This window comes from Dipodomys ordii, unplaced genomic scaffold (assembly GCF_000151885.1).
Source record: "Dipodomys ordii isolate 6190 unplaced genomic scaffold, Dord_2.0 Scaffold54, whole genome shotgun sequence".
Taxonomy (NCBI): Eukaryota; Metazoa; Chordata; class Mammalia; order Rodentia; family Heteromyidae; genus Dipodomys; species Dipodomys ordii.
The window spans coordinates 5051169-5070478 of NW_012267270.1; the positions used below are offsets into that span (position 1 = coordinate 5051169).

Sequence of the window (19310 nt, forward strand, 5' to 3'; positions counted from 1 at the left end):
GAACCCAGGGCCTCAGGTATGCAAGACATGCACTCTACCGCTGAGCTACCTTCTCAGCCCGACAGGGACATTCTTAATTCTTCTCTCTCTTACATATCACAGAATTCCATCGATATATGTCCTATGGTTAATATTCAAACAAATCTTGATTGTTCCACTATAGCTGCCCTGGACCAGCCATCAGCAGTGTTTGGAGCGCTGCAGTAGCCTACTAACAGGTATTCTGCCATCTTCCCTATCCTGTAGTCCAGTCTCAGCGGAGTAGACAGGGGACCAAGGGACGTGTGTGTGTGTGTGTGTGTGTGTGTGTGTGTGTGTGAACTGTTCCTGGGATTTGAACTCAGAGCCTGGGTGCTGTTCTTTTCTTTTTTTTTTAACTACTTTTTTTGTCTTTTCTCTTTTTTTTGGTACTGGGGATCGAACCCAGGACGTTGCACTTGCTAGGCAAGCGCTTTGCCACTACATCCCAGCCCATGGGTACTGTCCTTGAGCTTTTCTGCTCTAGGTTAGGATTGCCACAGCTCCACTTCCAGCTTTTATGGTACTTAATTGGAAATGAGTGTCACAGACTTTCCTGCCAGGCTGGCTTCTAACCACAATCCTCAAATCTCAGCCTCCTTTGCAGCTAGGATTTCAGTTGTGAACCTCCAATGAGCACAACCACCTACAAGTGCTTCCTTAACTTAGTCCCCACTCCCCTTCCCCTATCTATGTGTACCAAATCCTGCCCTTTCGCTTCCTGGCTTCCTGTTGCACTTGAAATACCAGATGTGTTCTCTTGTCTCATTCTTTCCCTCTCCTGCTCCCCCGCTTCCTTCTCCACCAGAGTAGCCATGCTGAACTCATTTTTGCTAAAGATACCCTCCCAACACCATTACTTTTTTTGTTGTTGTTGGTCGTGGGTCTTAAACTGGGCCTGGGAACTGTCCCTCAGCTCTTCAGCTCAAGACTAGCACTCTACCACTTGAGCTACAGTGTCATTTCCGGTTTTTTCTGGTGGTATATTGAAGATAAGAGTCTTACGGTCTTTCCTGCCCAGGCTGGCTTTGAACCTGGATCCTCAGATCTCAGCCTCCTGAGTTGCTAGGATTATAGGCGTGAGCCACTGCGCCCAGCCCACCATTACTTTTTTATCCTTATTGTTTTTCTTGTAGCACTGGCTGCTACCATTTTTATGTTTTGTCAATTGTGTGGCTTGAACTCAGGTCCTGGTGCTGTCCCTGAAGCTCTTTGTGCTCAAGGCTAGAACTCTACCACTTGAGGCACAGTGCCACTTCTGTTTTCATGAGTGGTTAATTGCAGATAAGAGTCTCATAGGGACTTTTCTGCACAAGTTGGCTTCGAACCGTGATCCTCAAACCTCAGCCTCTTGAGTAGCTAGGATTACAGGTGTGAACCACCAGCATCTGGCTGGCTGCTACTTTTACTTGTGGACTCATTAATTATTTGGTTCTCCAACTAAAATGTGGGTTTCAGAAGGCAGGAGTGTTGTCTGGATAGTTCATTGCTATATCTCAATGTGCAAAACAGCTCTTGCTTTTAAAAAATTACTGAATATATATTAAATAAATATAAGACTTCAGACTCTACAGATTTAATACTTAGAACATATACTTTATCATTTTTCTGTTCTTAGAAAAAAATGTTAAGGGGCTGGGAAGGTGGCTCAGTGGTAGGGTGCTTGCCTTGCATGCATGAGGCCCTGGGTTCCATTCCTCAGCACCACATAAGCAGAAAAAGCCAGAAGTGGCGCTGTGGCTCAAGTGGTAGAACGCTAGCCTTGAGCTGAAGAGCTGAGGGACAGCGCCCAGGCCCAGAGATCAGGCTCCATGATTGGAAGAAAAAAAAAAAAGAAAAAGAAAAAAATGTTAAAAGCCACACCTTCCCAGTGAAGCAAGAGCTAAGTATCAAAGCATTCTGCCAGCTTAGCACCAGTGGCTCACACCTGTGATCCCGTATATTTAGGAGGCTGAGATCCTATTTCCAATCAACTCCTAAAGAGTCAGATGTGGAGCGGTGGCTCAAACTGCAAAGAGCTAGCCTTGAGCAAAAAAGCTGAAGGAACTGGGTGCTAGGGGCTTATGTCTGTAATCCTAGCTCCTTAAGTGGCTGAGATCTGAGGATTACAGTTCAAAGTCAGCTGGGGCATGAGACTCTTATGTCCAATTATCCACTAGAAAACTGGAAGCAGCACTGTGGCTCCAAGTGGTAGAACACTAGCCTTGAGCAAAAGAGCTCAGGGACATTACCCAGGTCCTGAACTCAAGCCCCATAACCACCACCACCACCAACAAAAAAAGGACAGTACACAGGTCCCAAGTTCAAGTCCCAGGAGTAATCCGCACATATACAGCATGTGTGCACGTGCATGCACATATATACACACAAATCTGTATATTCCAACAAATAGAAACATGTAATGATTACAAAATTCCTATGAGAAAATTCTCAGTACATAATTCTTTTTTTTTGATCGTAGGGCTTGAACTTTGGGCCTGGGCACTGTCTCTGAACCTCTTTGTGCTCAAAATTAGCGCTCTACCACTTAAGCCACAGAGCCACTTTGTTTTGGAGTGGTTAATTGGAGATAAGAGTCTTATGGGGACTTTTCTACGCAGGCTGGTTTTGAACTGCAATCCTCAGATCTCAGCCTCTTGAGTAACTAGTATTACAGGTATGAGACACTGGCTCCCAATTGTTTTCTGATGCTAGCATTAGCAAACAAAGTGCCTGATCACTGAAACTGCTTCACACCAGATAGAAGAACAATCCTTGAGTACGTGTCACCATACCCGCCGCAGTGACACAGGTGAAGACATAACCCCACAGTGCTTCCCATGGAATGCAGTCAAACCCTTTGGGTTTGCCTCCAGAACTATGTGTGTGTGGGTCCAAAATTATTGCTCAAGTCTTAAGTGCATTTCCTTAAAATAGGACAGAAAGTGGTCTGAATAACAGCCAAACGTTTTTTTTTTGTTGGTTGTGGGTCTTGAACTTAGGGCCTGGGCATTATCTCTGAGCTCCTTTGCTCAAGGCTGGAGCTCTACCATACTGAGCCACAGCTCCACAAGTGATTTTCTGGTGGCTAACTGGATATCAGTCTCAGGGACTCTCCTGCCTGGGCTGGCTTTGAATCATGATCCTCAAATCTCAGCCTATTGAGTAACTAGGAATACAGGTGTGAGCCGCCAATGCTGAACACTTTCTAGTACAACATTATAGTGGTGTTTGCATGGGACTTTGTAACTATTTATTGCTGGTGCTGGGGATTGAACTCAGGGCCTAGGTGCTGTCCCTAAGCCTTTTAGTGCTCAAGGCTAGCATGCTACCACCTGAGTCACAATGCTACTTCCAGCTTTTTCTGAGTAGTTTATTAGAGATAAGAGTCTCATGGACTATGTTGGCTCCAAACCATGATCCTCAGACCTGAGCCCTGTTTAGTAGCTAGAATTACAGGACTGACCACTGACGCCCTGCCTGACTTTGTAACTCTTTTTTTTTTTTTTTTTGCAATCTGGTCATGGGGCCTGAACTCTGGGCCTAGGCCCTGTCCCTCAGCTCTTCAGCTCAAGGCTAGCACTCTACCACTTGAGCCACAATGCTACTTCTGGCTTTTTCTTTTTTGCTTATGTGGTGCTAAGGAATCGAACTCATGCATGCAAGGCAAGCACCCTACCACTGAGCCACCTTCCCAGCCCCGACTTTGTAACTCTTAATGTCATAATATGTGTCTCTTTGCTTAATTAGGGACAGGAGGAGGAAAGAGTGAGGAAAAAGGAAAGAAGGGAGTGACAAGGCCACTCTCAAGTTAGATCTGGACCAGAGATGAAAGTCAGCACACACAAAAGAAAGTTAATTTTATTGTGAGCCAAGCGCTGGTGGCTCACTACTCAGAAGGCTGAGATCTGAAGATCTCAGTTCAAAGGCATCGAGGGCAGAAAAGTCGAAGAGACTCTTATTTCCAATTTTCTGGCAAAAGTCCAGAAGTAGAGGTGTAGCTCAAGTGCCAGCTTTGAGCAAAAAAGCCAAGCAAGAAAGGCTCAAGGTCTTGAGTTCAAACCTCAGTATTGACGAGGTAAAAAAAACCAGTAGTAAAGGCAGCTCAAGTGGTAGAGCCTGAGTTCAGGCACACATGCACACACACGTACAAATGAATAAAGTTTTTTTTTTTTTTTAAAGGTCTCATTGTGGTTTCTTTGGTGTCAGAGATTTTTATTTTTTTTGTCAGTCATAGGGCTTGAACTCTGGGCCTGGTCACTGTCCCTGTGCTCTTCAGCTCAAGGCTAGCACTCTACCACTTGAGCTACAGCGCCACTTCCAGTTTTCTAGTGGTTTATTGGATATAAGAGTCTCACAGAGGGCTGGGAAGGTGGCTCAGTGGTAGAGCGCTTGCCTTGCATGCCTGAGGCCCTGGGTTCAATTCCTCAGCACCACATAAGCAAAAAGAAAAAAGCCGGAAGTGGCGCTGTGGCTCAAGTGGTAGAGCACTAGCCTTGAGCTGAAGAGCTGAGGGACAGTGCCCAGGCCCAGAGTTCAGGCCCCATGACCGGACCAAAAAAAAAAAAAAAAGGCTCACAGACTTTCCTGCCCCGGCTGGCTTTGAACCGTGATCCTCATATCTCAGCCTCCTGAGTAGCTAGGATTACAGGCGTGAGCCACTGGCGCGGGCTCCGGCTACAGATTCTTTTAGGTACAAATTTAATTTTATCCTTGATCTCCTTTGGTCTTTAAAACAACCCTTTAGGAGCAGTTATTTACTTCCCCCATAGTTGTCTGACACTGAATAGCGTCTGGGTCCTGTTGGAGAGACAGAGGTGATAAGTAGTTGAATGTCAAGGCAGGTCTGGCACGTGTGTCTTCTCCCTCTACATTTCTGCTGTTTTCACAAGACGGGGAGGAATGGGGCATGTAAAACTGTGAGGGACGCATCTTAGTGGGGATCACCTGTGGCTGAGATGAACTTGTTGTAGTTTTCGTAGACCAGGGTCTGCATGTCGCTGTCTAGAGCCCGGATCTGCCGCACCATGTCCGTCTCACTGTCCATCAGCTGGGCCAGGGGGCATTCTCTCCTCAGCTACAGGACAGCGGTTAATGTTCAGTGTTAGTGCTCCCTAAAGTCCCCCCAGCCTTGTCCCCAACGGGAGAGGTCTTCAGTGTAATTAACGCTGATCAACTCCTTTCCTATCACCAATCCCAAATGTTGAAGGCTACCAGCGGTATCCTCAGGGGGTTATTAGGTTTGAACCTGTTTTCAAACATCAGCTTTTGAGGTTTAAGCTTCGGCCGGGCCCCGTTGGGGCCGGAGCCACGCCTCCCCACGCGGGCCTTCCAGAGATCCCGTTTATCCTCAGGCCAGTCCAAACCTGCCCCCGCCCCCTTACACTCCAGTTCTACCCCTACTTCCTGGCCAAGGGTGGTCTCCTTTTTTGGGGCTCTGCTTCTCTCACCCCAGGGAGAAAAGGAAGTTGAGATATATCGGGGGCCGGGAAACCCCCCACCCCATCGCTGAACACACCTTGTCCAAATACACTTCCGGGTCGAAGTGCGCCCCATTGAGATCAGTCGGGTCCAGGGGGTCCGACCCCGCGGGCCGTCCCGCCGCCTCCCCCTCGGAAAGGCCGTAGTAAAGCTTCAGCATCCCGTGCGCCTTCCTCCGACGCTCCGGAGCCTCCGCTTCGAGCCCTTCCGGGGGTTCTCCAGGCCCGGATCCCAGGCCAGGCCCAGTGGCCGGCGCCGCCGCCGCCATCGCCCCATCCGCAGCCCACGGGCGTGAGGCTGGGGAGGAGGAGGGAAGGACGCACTTCCGGGAGCCATAAAGTCGTGGGAACGAGACGGTCCTTCAGGTGAAACGTTCCCCCCTGCAACTCCGGGTCCGACGAGACCACAGTTCCGGACACCTATCCTCCGAGCAAAGCCGTTGTGGAGCTGCATTGGATTCCTGTCCTCCCAGGGCTAGGGGCTCTCCAACCCTGCAGACCCGCAGGGAAGAGGCCCTCGTACGTGTGCTCAAACCGACACTGAAATTAATTTTCCTAAAACGAAACAGCAAGCTTTCCCCGCAGGGTTGAATGCAGGTGTGCAGGCCGCCGCTGGCGCGGGTTTCTTCAAAGCCCAGCTCTCTCACTTGCACCAGGATTGCCTGCAGAACTATCTGTGACACATCGGTGTGGGGGAAAGGCTCTGGGCTCCTCATACCATTTTTTTTGTTTGGTTTTGGAGACAGGGTGCCGGCCTGGACGTGTGCTCGAACTCTGATCTGCCCATTTATTTTAGCGTTCCCGTCGTTGCCGGGATAACAGGTGTACATCATTGCATTTAGTTTCCCTCTGTTGAGATGTAGTCTCACTGACTTTTCTGCCTGGGTTTGTCACCCTATTCAAATGCAAATTTGTGAAGTTTCCCTCCAAAAGTAGGGTCTCTTCACTTAGAGTCCTTGACTTCCATTGCAGAACAAGAATTTCTGGGCAAGTCATAATGAGAAGAAAACTTGGCAGAGCTTCACCGAGTAAGTAAGCAAGTAGGCAAGCAGATAGGCAGGAAGGCAGAGGCACACTCTAACAGAGTGTGGGGTACTCTGAAAAGGGAGACAGATCTCCCTGGCATCCGGGGTATTTATATGATAGTGGCAGAGGGTCTGACTTAAAATTATGCAGAGATAGTTATCTTTGCTCTCAATCATTCTTGGTGGTGTTACACTAAGTTCCTGCTTGTCTACTACTACTCTGGTTCTTTTTTGGGCATTTCTCTCAGAAAGGTATGCATTCTGCCACCAAACAAATGCTAAGGAAAGGAATGCATCCTGTTGTCTCTCTTAGAAGCAAAGATAGTGCTTCTGTTTCTAAATTCCTTGAGTTGCCTTCACCAGGCCTAATTTTCTCTATGATTTATTCCTACCTCAGGTCTTGACCTTGCTCTACAGTCCTCTCAATTTCAGCCTCCCATGTAATTTAGGTTGATAGCAACTTATCACTGCCCCCAGCTTTCTGTTGAGAAGGGGGTCTTCAAACTTTTGCACAAGCTGGGCTCAAGCAATGGTCCTCCCACTCTCAGTCTTCCTAACTCTCCAAGTAGTTAGAATTACAGACATAAGCAACATTGCTATGCTCTTAACATGCTTCCTCAAATGTTCATTCATGTCTGGGCCCTCAAGATCTTGTATTGCAATCTTACTGAGAGGGAACTCTTCATTGGTAAATTAATTTTAGTTACACATTCATTGTGTTTATATATCAGGTTTTGAACTTGTCGAAAATTATTGGTAGTACAGATGATATGAGTTTTTTGTTGTTGGTCCTGGGTCTTGAACTCTGGGCCTGGGTGCTGTTCCTCAGCTCTTCAGCTAAAGCTAGTCCTCTGCCACTTTGTGGTGCTGAGGGATTGAACCCAGGGCCTCAGGCATGCAAGGCAAGCGCTCTACCACTGAGCCACCTGCCCAGCCCTTCCTCTGCCACTTTGAACCACAGTACCACTTCCAGTTTTCTGGTGGTTTATTGAAGATAAGAGTCTCGTAGACTTTCCTGCCTGGGCTGGCTTTGAACCATGATCTTCAGATCTCAGCCTCCTGAGTAGCTAGTATTACAAGCATGAGCTATTGACACCTGGCTAGTTTTTAATGTTTTAACATTTAGACATAAAAAATTAGGCATGGATATGTACATCTGGGCTTATGACTTTCTACATTGGTGAAAGGGTCACCTCTGTAGAGGAAAAGTTACAGGAAGATTTAGGTCGCCCCCAGTCTGCTGGTGGCCTTTTTCCTTACAATTCATATGTTACTTGAATCATATGTGAAATAACACTTGAGTTGAGAAAATTCATCTGTATTTAGAGTTCAGAGGCAAACACTTGCTGGGACCATGGCTAGACACTGGGGCATCATCCCTTTAGAGTGAACTAATGTTTCATTACTTTAACAAAATACCTAAAGTGGGCTACTTTATAGTTTATTGTGGATGCTGGAAATCCAAATAGCACAGGCTTTGTCAAGGACCCCCTCCATGACATCATACTACCTGTGCACCTCTGAATCTATGTGGTCTCCTAAAGCCACCAAGATTCAACCATAGGGCTGTTACCCAAATGTTCTAATCCAGTCACTTCCTTAAGACTTCTCTTCTAAACACCATAGCCCAATTAATGTGAGACTTTGGGGATTATACTGCTGTACAGGTCAGGAGACAAACCAGATATTCAACCGTAGCTTAGCTTTGTAGTATGGTGTTTGCATGCTCAAGGCCCTGAGTTCCATTCCTAGTCCCCAAATGAGTGAATTGGACCCTAATGATAAGGTTAGTATGAGGGGGCTGAGGAAGTGTTCTGACTGATGGCAGAGTGGGGCAGTGATTGCAGAATCTAATTCTGCTGTTCAGGAGGAGACTTCTGGGATGCAGAAGTCTCCTCCTACTTCATTCCCAGGAACTTATGTGTCCCTATACATCATGCCATTTTCTGCCTTCTGTTGACTGCCTTGGAGTTCACAGGTCTATAAAGGAAATTTCCTTCTTCCTGGTTTGTATCTGTCCCTGCTGTCCAGCTTTGGGTAGGATGAATCTTCAGAGTGGACTCACTGTGGCTCACTGGCTCTGAAAGCCCAAGTAAAACAATCTACCTGCATCAAGAATAAAACAGGCAGCTGGGTGCTGGTGGCTCATTCCTGTAACCCTAGCTATTCAGGAGGCTGAGATCTGAGGATCATGGTTCAAAGCCAGTCTGGGCAGGAAAGTCTGTGAGACTCATGTCCAATTAACTACCAGAAAACTGGAAGTAGCCCTGTGGTTCAAGTGGTACAGAGTTTGGCTTGAGCTGAAGAGCTCAGGGACAGCGCCCAGGCCCAGAGTTCAAGCCCCATGACTGACAAAAAGCAAAAGCAAAAACAAACAAAAAATAGGCTTAAAGCCAGCATCCCTCACGTTCTCATGGGACCCCTGGTGTGATGGAAGTATGCACACAGAAAAGGCTGAGAATCTGGAGATAAAGGGAGGGAAAAGCTGGCCAGCACTGGTCCTAAGGAACACTTGGGGAGAGGATGGAAAAGCCATACCTAGGGAGTGAACTGCGGAGGGAGAGGCATAGCGGTATGAGGACTGTGGATAATATATTGTTTCTTCTTTCCCCTTAGTTCTACCCCAATAGGGATAATCTGGGATTTGGTACAAATCTCTCACCCGAGCATGCCTTGTGTTCTCCACCTGGGTCCTCATCTCTCACCTGCCCACCACTTGCTGCAGCCCTGGATCTCGTCACCCTCAATGTTTCTAAGCTCATCCTGCATCCGTACAAGGAGCCCATGCTTCCTTTGCAGGGTTGCTGAGACTCCACAACATGCAGAGGGTAGGATGACCCGGCTGCCACCTCCTCGCCAACACGAGTCCCCACGGGTCTGCTCTACCGGAGTACTCCCAGCCACGCACGAGGCACTCCACAACCCAGAGCACTCCCAGCCACCCGTGATGCACTCTGGTTGTTTGCTAGAATCAGATTGTGTTCTAGAATCTTGGCTCCTCCATCCAATGTTCTCCTGGCTCTGGAATCCCATTGCTACTCCAGTACAGAAGGGCAGGGTTTTGCTGCATTTTTCCTGGAAAGTGCCTGCTTCCTTCAGTTTTCCGCCAGACTTGTGTCCCCACTGAGGGTGGTGCACTGAGGACGCCATGCGGTGGCGGGACCGCTTCGCTGTGCTCTACTTTCCCCAAGGAATGTCACTCAGTGCGGTTTCCCTGGGGCTCTTCTTCATCCACCTGAGTGTCTTTGCCAGTGACTTGAACAACTTTTACTTCACCCACCACTACGATCGCATGAGCTTCCAGTACACAATCGTCCTGATCGTAGGCCGGGCAGCAGCAGAGGGGCTGGCAGGGGTGGGGGTGGGGGTGGATGGAAACTTGCCCGTTGTGTCAGGGGCCTGCTCTCCTATTGGGTTGGCCTACAGTTCTCCCATGTGATCAGCATCTGCTGGGCTGCTATGGGGTCACTCTTTGCAGAGATGACAGACAACAAGAATTTCCAGTGGTTTGCCATGATCAGCCTGAGTGAGTTGGCGGGGGGGGGGGGGGGGTAGGCACTAGTATCACTAGTATGAGGGCCAGTCTTGAAGTGTTGGGATTTTATGGGTTCTCTCCTCTACTTAGTACTCAATGGAATCATGTTCTTCAACCGTCTGTCTCTGGAGTTTCTGTCCATCCAATACCGGGAGGAGAACCACTGAGGCCTGGGGACAGGGCTGAGAGAAGGGAGAAGAAAAGGCTGCTTGGGTGGCTTTTTTTTTTTTTTTTAAATAAAGTCTGTTTTTATTTGCACCTGTTGGTCCTTCAAGGGGTGGGTGGGAGACTGGAGACTCAGGGGGAGGCAGGTTAAGACAAAAGCTTGACCTATGGGACTCCAGGCCCAGCCTGAACACACTCCGGTAGGCTTGGTCTGGGCCTGGGATCTTAGTGTCTCAGGCTTGAGGGAGTCGAGCAAAGAAGAGCCCCAGGCCTTCCGGCCTTCCCTCCTCAGGACCCCAGGTCCTAGGTTGGCCCAGCCACAGCAAGAGCTCAGGAGGGCCCCACACGGATGTGAGGGTTCATGAGTGGGTCCAGATTGGGATCGCTGTCAGCTGCAGCCCGACCCAGGCGGGACATGAGGGCCAGGAGGGCCAGGAAGCCCAGAAGTCCCAACAGTAGAAGCAGCCCGGCCCGCTGAAGAAGGGTCAGTGGTCGCTTCCGGGATCCAGCCCGGCTCCTAGGAGGGAATGAGGAGAAAGTGAGGTCAGGCCCACGCCCCCAACAGCCCTATGGTACTCAGAGAAGCCCTGGTGACCATCCTTGGGCTTGGTGTCATAGGCATGACCCACCATTCAGGGGACTGTGCAGCTCAAACCAGGCACACAACTGTTCTGAAAACTGCAATGCATCAGGCACCGGGGATAGTTATAAAGATCAGAAGGTGATCAGAAGGCAAGGAGGAGCCTTGAGACCAAATCTCCCATAGGAGGCAAAGATACAGCTCAGCTGAGGCCTAGGATACCATGAGTGCTCAGAACAAGTGCCACTGGCATCCACTAGCCTCAGGCCTCTCCTCCACTTCCTGGCATCCCACCTCGCCTGACGCCTCTGTACCTGAGCAGCTGTGCCAGCCAGCCCAGGGCAGGCCGGCGGCGGTATTTGTCATCATCACAATCCCCATGGAGGCCTGATGCTCGGTTGTCATCCCGTGTGTCATACACCTTCCGAGGGGCTGCAGGGGTAGAGACACCAGCGTTAGCAGGCTCAGGGCCCTGGATAGGGGGGGATCTCCCAGCCTCCCCAGCTTGAGCGAACCTCTTGGAATTGTGGGGAGGAAATGGCTGTGCTTGGAGTGAGGAAGAGTCACTCTAAGTGGGGGCGGCTCACCATGAGACAAGGGCTCTGGACTGTCCATGTGTATGACTGTGTGCTGCTCCAGTCGGCTGGGAGAAGGAGGGGGCCGAGGAGCCTGGTTGTAGAAGGCTGGGGCGGCAGGAGTACTGTCTCGCTCCTCTTGTCTGGGGGGACTGGAGGCTGGGGGCAGGGAGAGAGCTGTCAGAGGAACAGGGAGGCAAGAGCCTAGGAAGCAGGTAGAGGCTCTACTTACCGTTAAAGCTGGACCAGTCAGAGAAGTCGGAAGAATTGAGGGGTTCGGGTTCTGGGCTTACCACCTCATCAATCTGGAGGAAAGAGTTTGGGTCACTAGCCTACCCAGTGCTCCCCTACCCATCCATCAGGCTCAGGTGAGGCCCAAGGTCAACAGACGATCAGACAGATAGGACTCTCACCAGAGGGAGGCCCAGTCCTGCTCGGGCCCAGTTGACTGTGGCCAGCTTCTCTCTCAGTGCAGAGGCCACAGGGCCAGCCACGTTGGCTGGGGGGAAGATGGGGCCATTGCAGGTGGGGCACTGGTAGCCAGCAGGCGCTGTGTTTCGGGGAAGCTGAGCAGCACGTTCATTGAGGCAGGCCCAGTGGAAGAGATCTTAGGATCCATGGAGTAAGGGAGGAGAGACATGAAGAAGAGTCTCTTCAGGCCCCTGGCCAGCAGTGGCCCCAACCAATTTCAGGAATGAATGGATACACATGCCCAGGGCCTCTCTTTCCCCTCCTCAATCCAGGTCCATTTTATCAGTGTTCCCTGAGGCTTAATTTATTTTTTTGGCAGTACTCAGGGTCTTGCATTGTCTGTCAGGTGTCCTACCACTTGAGCCACACTCCCTTTTACTATTTGTTTTTCAGATAGAGTCTCAAGCTTTTGCCTGGGCCAGCCTTCCGTGCCACAATCATCCTACCTCTTTACTAAGTAATCAAGATAGGTGCAATGAAACTGGCCATTCCGCAAGCGGTAAATAGGAGGAAAATGCCTTTCAGAGCCCCTCTTTAGGCCTGCACTCATCACAACCTTTGGACTAATGACTAATTAGTAATTCTTTCATTAAAGGTTCCTAAACACACACACAAACACACATGTCCATACACATACCCATAGGCCCAAATATTTTTGTGCTTATAAATACATAAACACATGCTTCATTCCCTAGATCTCCACTACACCCATATGCTTTTGTATGCATAGCAGCATTTCTACGTTTGTTACCAGTAAGCCCTGTTACCTACGTGTTATCCTTGCATGTGCACAATACACTTGCATTCCCATGTTCATATACACATTTGCCCATTCACTAACCCACACACACTAATGAACACATAGGACACAATGCACATTAAATTAAACCCATGATAGTATATATGTATTCTCAAATTGAGAAAGCAGAGCTGGGAAGGTGGCTCAGTGGTAGAGCACTTGCCTTGCATGCATGAGGCCCTGGGTTTGAATCCTTACTACCACATACATAGAAAAAGCTGGAAGTGGTGCTGTGGCTCAAGTGGTAGAGTGCTAGCCTTGAGGTGAAGAGCTGAGGGACAGTGCCCAGGTCCAGAGTTCAGGCCCCACGACTGGACCCAAGGGAAAAAAAAAAAAATTGAGAAAGCATTCATGCAGCTGCCTCTGTTGCACCAGCTACAATTAAAAAAAAAAAAGCCAGACATTGGTGGCTCACACCTGTAATCCTAGCTGCTCAGGAGGCTCAGACCTGAGGATTGCAGTTCAAAGCCAGCCTGGGCAGGAAGGTCCGTGAGACTCTTATCTCCAATTACTCACAGAAAAAGCCAGAAATAGCACTGTAGCTCAAGTGGTAGCGTGCTGGTCTTGAGAAAAAGGAGCCCAGGCCCAGAGTTCAAGCCTCAAGACTGGCAAAAAAAAAAAAAAAGATGTTGAAGCCAGGCACTAGTGGCTCATGTCTGTAATCCTAGCTGCTCAGGAGGTTGAGATTTGGAAGATCTTGGTTTGATCCTCTATTTCCAAAATAACCAACTAAAAATCAGGGGTGAAGGCCTGGCTCAAGTAGTAAAATAACAGCCCAGCAAGTATAACTCCTGAGTTCAAACCCCACAACTGAAATGAAGCTAAGGCTCTTATACTAGCTTCAGGTCAAGTTCATGCCATATGTGACTGTTGACTCCCTTCAGCTAACTTTTTTTGGTGTCTGTGTTGGTCCTGGGGCTTGAACTCAGGGCCTGAGCACTGTCCCTGAGCTTTTTTGCTCAAGGCTAGCATCCTACCACTTGAGGAACAGCTCAACTTCTAGCTTGTTTGGCTTTTAATTGGAAATGAGAATCTTATGGACTTTCCTGAGTAGACTGGCTTCAAACTGTGATCCTCAGATCTCAACCTCCTGAGTAGCTAGGATTACAGGTGTGAGCCACTGGTGCCCAGCTCTTTAGCTAACTTTTACATGGGAAATTCCTATTTAGTCTTAGACTCAGCAACAGGACCTGAAAGCTCCAGGGGCATGGCTAGCTATATCACACAGTCAGTTCACAGCGAAAACCATCTCCACAAGCCTGACTGGCTCTTGTTCAACTCTGGAACTGGCAGGGAAAGATGTAATAGCTTTATTCTTAAGAAAGCCACTGAAAGCCGGGCACTGGTGGCTCACGCCTGTAATCCTAGCTACTCAGGAGGCTGAGATCTGAGGATCGAGGTTCAAAGCCAGCCCGGGCAGGAGAGACCATGAGACTCCTATCTCCAATAAACCACCAGAAAACCGGAAGTGGCGCTGTAGCTCAAGTGGTAGAGCGCTCGCCTTGAGCTGAAGAGCTGAGGGACAGCGCCCAGGCCCAGAGTTCAAGCCCCATGACCAACAAAAAAAAAAAGAAAGCCACTGAGGCTTAGAAATGGAAAATGAGTTACCTAAGTTTCTACAGCAGGAAAGTGACCTTAAAGGAACAGAATGGGGCGTTTGTCTGGGAATGTGGCTTAGCAGTAGAGTACTTGCCTAGCATGCATGAAGCCCTGGGTTCGATTCCTCAGTACCATGTAAACAAAAAAGGCCAGAAGTGGTGCTGTGGCTCAAGTAGTAGGAGTGCTAGTCTTCAGCAAAAGAAGCCCAGGGGTAGTGCCAGGCCCTGAGTTCAAGCCCTAGGACTAGCAAAAAAAAGAATCTGGGGGTAGGGGGTGTGTCTGGTCTTCAGGCTTGAAGGATTGTCCCACCGCTAGAGGGGACCTGAAAACCAGTCACCACAGTGTTTCCTGGGACCATGCTGATTCCTGCGGGGTAGCTAGGTCTCACCATAGCAGATGAGGCGTGTTGTCTCCTGGCTGGCCAGCGGTGTGTTGCATAGGTGGCAATTAGGGTTGTAGTCACTATCTTGGAGCCACTGCAAGTAGGACTGGATGATGCACTGGAGTGGGAGAGAAATGTCACAACTGGAGCCCAGCTCCTCCCTACCACTACAAGGTTCAACTGCCTCTTATATCACAAAAGACACATCCTTTGGTTTACTGAGCACCTACTGTGTTCTAAGACTGTCTTAGGGGCTGGGATATAAGCAGTCAGCAAAATCAACTAAGCGCTAGCCCCTGTGGAGCTTACATTCAAGTGCACGGCACCTCTCATGGACTTGGAGGAAGCCAATATTGCCAGCCCACCCAATGCTCCGCTCGGTCGTTGTCCTAAATGTCTCACCTTGGCGTGGTTGGCTACCAGGCAGTGCTCGCAGACGTTGACTCGATGTTCGAAGCAGAACAGGTTGGTCACTTTTCTCTTGGGGCACTTGCAAAGTCCCATGACCGACCCTGGGGAATGGGCTTGAGTTGGTAGGAAGCCAGGTTCTACTGGCTGCCACTTCGTTCTCACCCACTCAGTTCGTTTCCACTTCTAACTTCCCAAGACGACGTCTCCTTCTCCCCTATGCCAAATTCTAGCCCCCCGCCCCAACCCACGTAGAGCCCCGCCCCCTGCACGAATCCAGCCTCCGGTGTCTCCACATTCTTCCAGCACCCAGCCCCGGGCCTGGCCTCTCCAGCGCATTCCCCGAAACCACCGGCCCCGCCCCTAGGGCCCTCCTGGGCCCCACCCCCTCGAACCCCGCCCCTCCGCCCGACAGACACCCCCATTCCCATTCTTCGTCTTACTGATCTGCCGCACCACCCGTCCCGATGAGCGCGAGCGGTGGTTCGAGGGGCGGACGGACAGGGACTGCGTTCAGCCGTAGCTCTAACTCTGCCTCCCACAGCTCTGGCCGCTCGGATTATGTCCGCTGCCACGTCTCTTCCGGGTGCGGCGCGCGGAGATGACGCCACCGAACCCCGGGCCACGCCTCCCGCTGACGCCAGACGTGGGGTGGGTAAATAAAATGAGCGTCCTAGTGTCGCGGTCTTCCTGTCTGTCGTCACTTCCGCTTCCTCCCCATCTGGGCGGGTAATTTGAACGTTTTCGGCCGCAGCAGTTGCAGAGGCTCGTCCTCCTTCCCCTGCGCGAGCGGGTGTTGGCCGCGGCGGTGATCTAGATCGGCGGTAGATATGTCTTCGAGGCGAACGCGGTCCGGAGGGGCCTCTCGGAGTTCCGGTAAGCGGAGGGGCCCAGCCGTTTGGGGAACACACGCGCCTTCCCCTGCCGCCGAAGGAAACTAGTCTCTCCGGAGATGGCGCTCCGCCCCTCCCCCAGAGCTTGGTTGGAAACCTCTTGCCTTTTCCAAAATTTGTCTCTAGATTCTAGGATCTAGAATATTCTCCTCTCCGACACACACACACGAGCATTTCTTCCCCCCCTCCCTTTTTTAGAGCCTAAGACCGCATCTCCTAAGCCCGTGCGCAAGTCCCAGCGGAAATCAGGTTCCGATCTCCCGAAGGTCCTTCCTGAAATCTGGCAGAAGGTGAGTTGTTCAAGGTTTCTTGATACTGCCCTAGAGCCACCCGGACTAATGTAAATCTCATGATCGCTCCTCTTTCCCAGGCTCCTCAAACAGCTCCAGTCAGAAAGCCCATTGTCTTGAAGAAGATTGTGGCTCATGCTGTAGAGGTGAGGGCTGAGGGAGTGGACTGTCGGGAGATCAAGAGTGAGTACCAGCAAATTAATCAATTGCTGTTGTCCCCACAGATCCCAGGGGCCCCCTTGACTCGCAGGAGCCCTAGGGTAAGTTCATTGCCATCTGCTTGGTTGGGGAAGATCCAAGGGTATTCTGGGTGATTATGTTTACCTAGGAAACTTTTGCAACAATCTGCCTTTGAACATCCTCGGGCGTTTCTAATCTAGATTATTTCTTGCAGACCTGATTTGTTTGTTCAATTTTGTTTATGTTTGGAGGTACTGAATTTTGACATCAGGACTTACCTAGGCAGGTTTTTAGCTCTTTTTGCCCTGTGTATTTCTACTATTTTCCTTAAAAAGCTGAGTGAGCTATCTCCTAACCATTCTGTACACTGTCTAACCCAGGTTTCTTTTTCCTTCTCTTTTCTTTCTTTTTCTTTTGGCCAGTCCTGAGGCTTGAACTTTGGGCCTGAGTGCAGCCCCTGAGCTTTTTGTTCAAGGCTAATACTCTATCATTTGAGCCACAGGGCCACTTCTGCCTTTTACTGTTTATGTTGTACTGAGGAATCGAACATGGGGCTTCATGCATGCTAGGCAGGCACTCTACCACTAAGCCACACTCCCAGCCTCTAACCCAGTTTTTAAACTCTGTGTGTGTGTGTGCGCGCGCATGTGCGTGCGCGTGCGTGCGCGCGCTAGTCCTGGGGCTTAGACTCAAGGTTTGGGTGCTATCCTTGAGCTTTTTTTTGCTCAAGACTAGCACTCTACCACTTGAATCAGAGCTCTACTTCTGCTTTTTTTTTTTTTGGTGGATAATTGGAGATAAATGGCTCACAAGATTTTCCTGCCCAGGCTGGTTATGAACTGCACTGTGAACCACTGGCACCTGGCTCTATCTCAATTTGTTGTTGTTGGTGGTGGTGGTGGTGGTAGTGGTGGTCATGGGACTTGAACTCTGGGCTCTGTCCCTCAGCTCTTCAACTCAAACTGAGCACTACCACTTGAGCTACAGCGCCACTTCCAGTTTTCTAGTGGTTTATTGGAGATAAGAGTCTCATGGTCTTTCCTGTCCAGGCTGGTTTTGAACGGTGATCCTCAGATCTCAGCCTCCTGAGTAGCTAGGATTACAGGCGTGAGCCACCGGCACCCAGCTTGTTTTTATTTATGGCTGTTAGGAGTTTTGTGCATGGTGGTTTTATAGTTTTAGAACTTGGTATTAAGGATGTTTCAGTAGTAGAAAGTCTGAAGATTAGAAATGTAAAGTGAGGCAGAAAAATTCCCGAGGCTTACAAATGAGAAAGACATAACCAAGGGGTTGCAACATTGTGTGCTAAGGGTTGTTGTAAGGAAATTCTGGAAGCTCTGATGGTACCTAATCCAGACCAGCTACTTCATTGGATGTTTCACTAAAGAAGAAACATCAGCCAGGTGCCAGTGGCTCACACCTGTAATCCTAGCTACTCAGGAGGCTGAGAGACTCTTAGCTCCAATAAACCACTAGAAAACCAGAAGTGGCGCTGATGAAATCTTTGAGATAAGTAAGGGTATTCTGGGCAAAGGAAGCCATGTTGTCAGGGATCTGGCGTCTAAAGAAAAACTGAGGTTTGGTCAGTAGCAATTTGTTAGGTATCTGAAGCTGACCTGGTTAGGAGAGCATGCTAACAGAGAAGATGTGAATGAGTCACAAAAGCCATGTTGAGGAGCTTGAGTTTCATCCTTGGGCCTATGAGCAGTTTCAAGAACTATTTTGTTCTCGACCTCCACTGAGAACCCAGGAACCTCCGTGTATGCTCATCAGGTGCTCTACCACTGAGATGTTCCTGACCAGCCTTTGGAATGCTTTAAGAAGCAAGGTAGTGACCAAGTCAAGCTTGAATGTTATGGAAAGAGCCTCCTAGGTACTGTGTAAGTGGCTGGAAAGCTGAGACTACAGATCAGGTAGAAGGATGTGATATCCAGGAATCCTGAAGTGAGATGATGAGAGCCTAAGGTAATAGGCAGGATGGTGCCCCACTCCCCCTGCTCTCCATACTGCCATCTGATCCACGGGACTGCGCTTCAACACACCTTCCCTGAGTACCCTTACCCTATCATTGTTAGATTTCTCTGTGGAATTTTCCATAGACCTTAACATCTGATAGTGAATTAGTTTTCATGTTGTTGACTTTTCTCTCCTCTCTATGAACCTAAATATCTTGAGAACTAGGACCTCTATCTCCCAGAGTTCAGGCCCCATGACCGACCCTCTCCCCCCCAAAAAAAACCCTTGAGGCCAAAATATACCAGACATCAAAGAACAAACAAGGAGGGGCTCACACCTGTCATCCTACCTATTCAAGAGGCTGAAGTCAGAGGTGTAGTTCAAGACCTCCGCCAACAACAACAAAAACCCACAGGACCCTATGTCAAAAAAGAATTAAAAAAAGCAAAAGGGCTAGGGGCCTGGCTCTAGTGGTAAAGCACCTGCCTAACAGGATGAGACCCCTATATTGCAAAAATAACAAAATACCAGTGTGGCTAAAGTAAGCTTAAAGATGAAGTTATGGGCTGGAGGCTGGTATTATAGGGTGCTTGGTAGGCCACTGGAAGGGAATTTGCTGAGACCAAGGAAGCCAGGCCAAGGCTGTGAATAGTTAAGGTTTATGTGCACGTGGGGTTTAGAGCTTTACAGAACCTCACGCTCAGCTCCAAGGCAGAAGGCTATCCCTTGCTATGGAGTCCAGGTCAGCCCTGCTTTCCTCCGCTAGTATCATTACCATGCTGTCTTTTAGTTCCAGTACAGCAATGCTCCTCTCTGGCCCGGCTGCTGGCTGACTCATTCATGTCCCAGGCAGAAGTGTTGGGAGTCTTTTTTTTTTTTAAATTTAATTTAATTTTATTTGTGAACATACTGTACAGAGGGGTTACAATTGCATGGGCAGGATAATGCGTACATTTCTTACCAAGCATTGCAGCC

At 49.4% G+C, this 19310-nt stretch overlaps 4 protein-coding genes across 4 annotated transcripts in view; 2 read left to right on the forward strand and 2 right to left on the reverse strand.

Annotated features, from left to right (window-relative positions):
• The window catches only part of Vps51 (vacuolar protein sorting 51 homolog (S. cerevisiae)), a 12257-nt gene extending 6383 nt beyond the window's left edge, over positions 1-5874 (reverse strand). Inside the window, exons 1-2 of the mRNA XM_013021074.1 lie at positions 5516-5874; positions 4945-5074 (exon numbers count right to left, since the gene is read on the reverse strand). Of these exons, the coding sequence (XP_012876528.1) occupies positions 4945-5074; positions 5516-5746 (361 nt within the window). The 5' untranslated portion in view covers positions 5747-5874. The remainder of the gene's footprint in view (positions 1-4944; positions 5075-5515) is intronic.
• Positions 5875-8863: 2989 nt separating this feature from the next.
• Tmem262 (transmembrane protein 262) lies at positions 8864-10241 on the forward strand. The gene is made up of 3 exons (XM_013021220.1): positions 8864-9824; positions 9929-10028; positions 10128-10241. The coding sequence occupies exons 1-3, from the start codon at positions 9651-9653 to the stop codon at positions 10202-10204; spliced, it is 351 nt and encodes a 116-aa protein (XP_012876674.1). The 5' UTR covers positions 8864-9650; the 3' UTR covers positions 10205-10241.
• Positions 10242-10273: 32 nt separating this feature from the next.
• Positions 10274-15578, reverse strand: Zfpl1 (zinc finger protein-like 1). The gene is made up of 8 exons (XM_013021221.1): positions 15460-15578; positions 15011-15120; positions 14615-14726; positions 11771-11964; positions 11590-11662; positions 11370-11516; positions 11097-11214; positions 10274-10719 (listed from the first exon to the last, which is right to left on the reverse strand). The coding sequence occupies exons 2-8, from the start codon at positions 15110-15112 to the stop codon at positions 10533-10535; spliced, it is 933 nt and encodes a 310-aa protein (XP_012876675.1). The 5' UTR covers positions 15113-15120; positions 15460-15578; the 3' UTR covers positions 10274-10532.
• A 203-nt stretch (positions 15579-15781) lies between these two features.
• Positions 15782-19310, forward strand: part of Cdca5 (cell division cycle associated 5) — an 8236-nt gene continuing 4707 nt past the window's right edge. Inside the window, exons 1-4 of the mRNA XM_013020970.1 lie at positions 15782-15892; positions 16108-16199; positions 16280-16345; positions 16424-16459. Of these exons, the coding sequence (XP_012876424.1) occupies positions 15847-15892; positions 16108-16199; positions 16280-16345; positions 16424-16459 (240 nt within the window). The 5' untranslated portion in view covers positions 15782-15846. The remainder of the gene's footprint in view (positions 15893-16107; positions 16200-16279; positions 16346-16423; positions 16460-19310) is intronic.

Bases quoted from the DNA above. Each gene is read 5' to 3' on its own strand.
- Tmem262 (XM_013021220.1), top strand. From the start codon at position 9,651: ATGCGGTGGCGGGACCGCTTCGCTGTGCTCTACTTTCCCCAAGGAATG. The intron at 9,825-9,928 runs GTAGGCCGGGCA...GTTGGCCTACAG, and splicing joins AGTACACAATCGTCCTGATC to TTCTCCCATGTGATCAGCAT. The intron at 10,029-10,127 runs GTGAGTTGGCGG...TCCTCTACTTAG, and splicing joins GTTTGCCATGATCAGCCTGA to TACTCAATGGAATCATGTTC.
- Zfpl1 (XM_013021221.1), bottom strand. From the start codon at position 15,112: ATGGGACTTTGCAAGTGCCCCAAGAGAAAAGTGACCAACCTGTTCTGC. The intron at 14,727-15,010 runs GTGAGACATTTA...CTCCCACTCCAG, and splicing joins TGGTAGCCAACCACGCCAAG to TGCATCATCCAGTCCTACTT. The intron at 10,720-11,096 runs GTACAGAGGCGT...ATTCCCTCCTAG, and splicing joins TGGCTGGCACAGCTGCTCAG to GAGCCGGGCTGGATCCCGGA.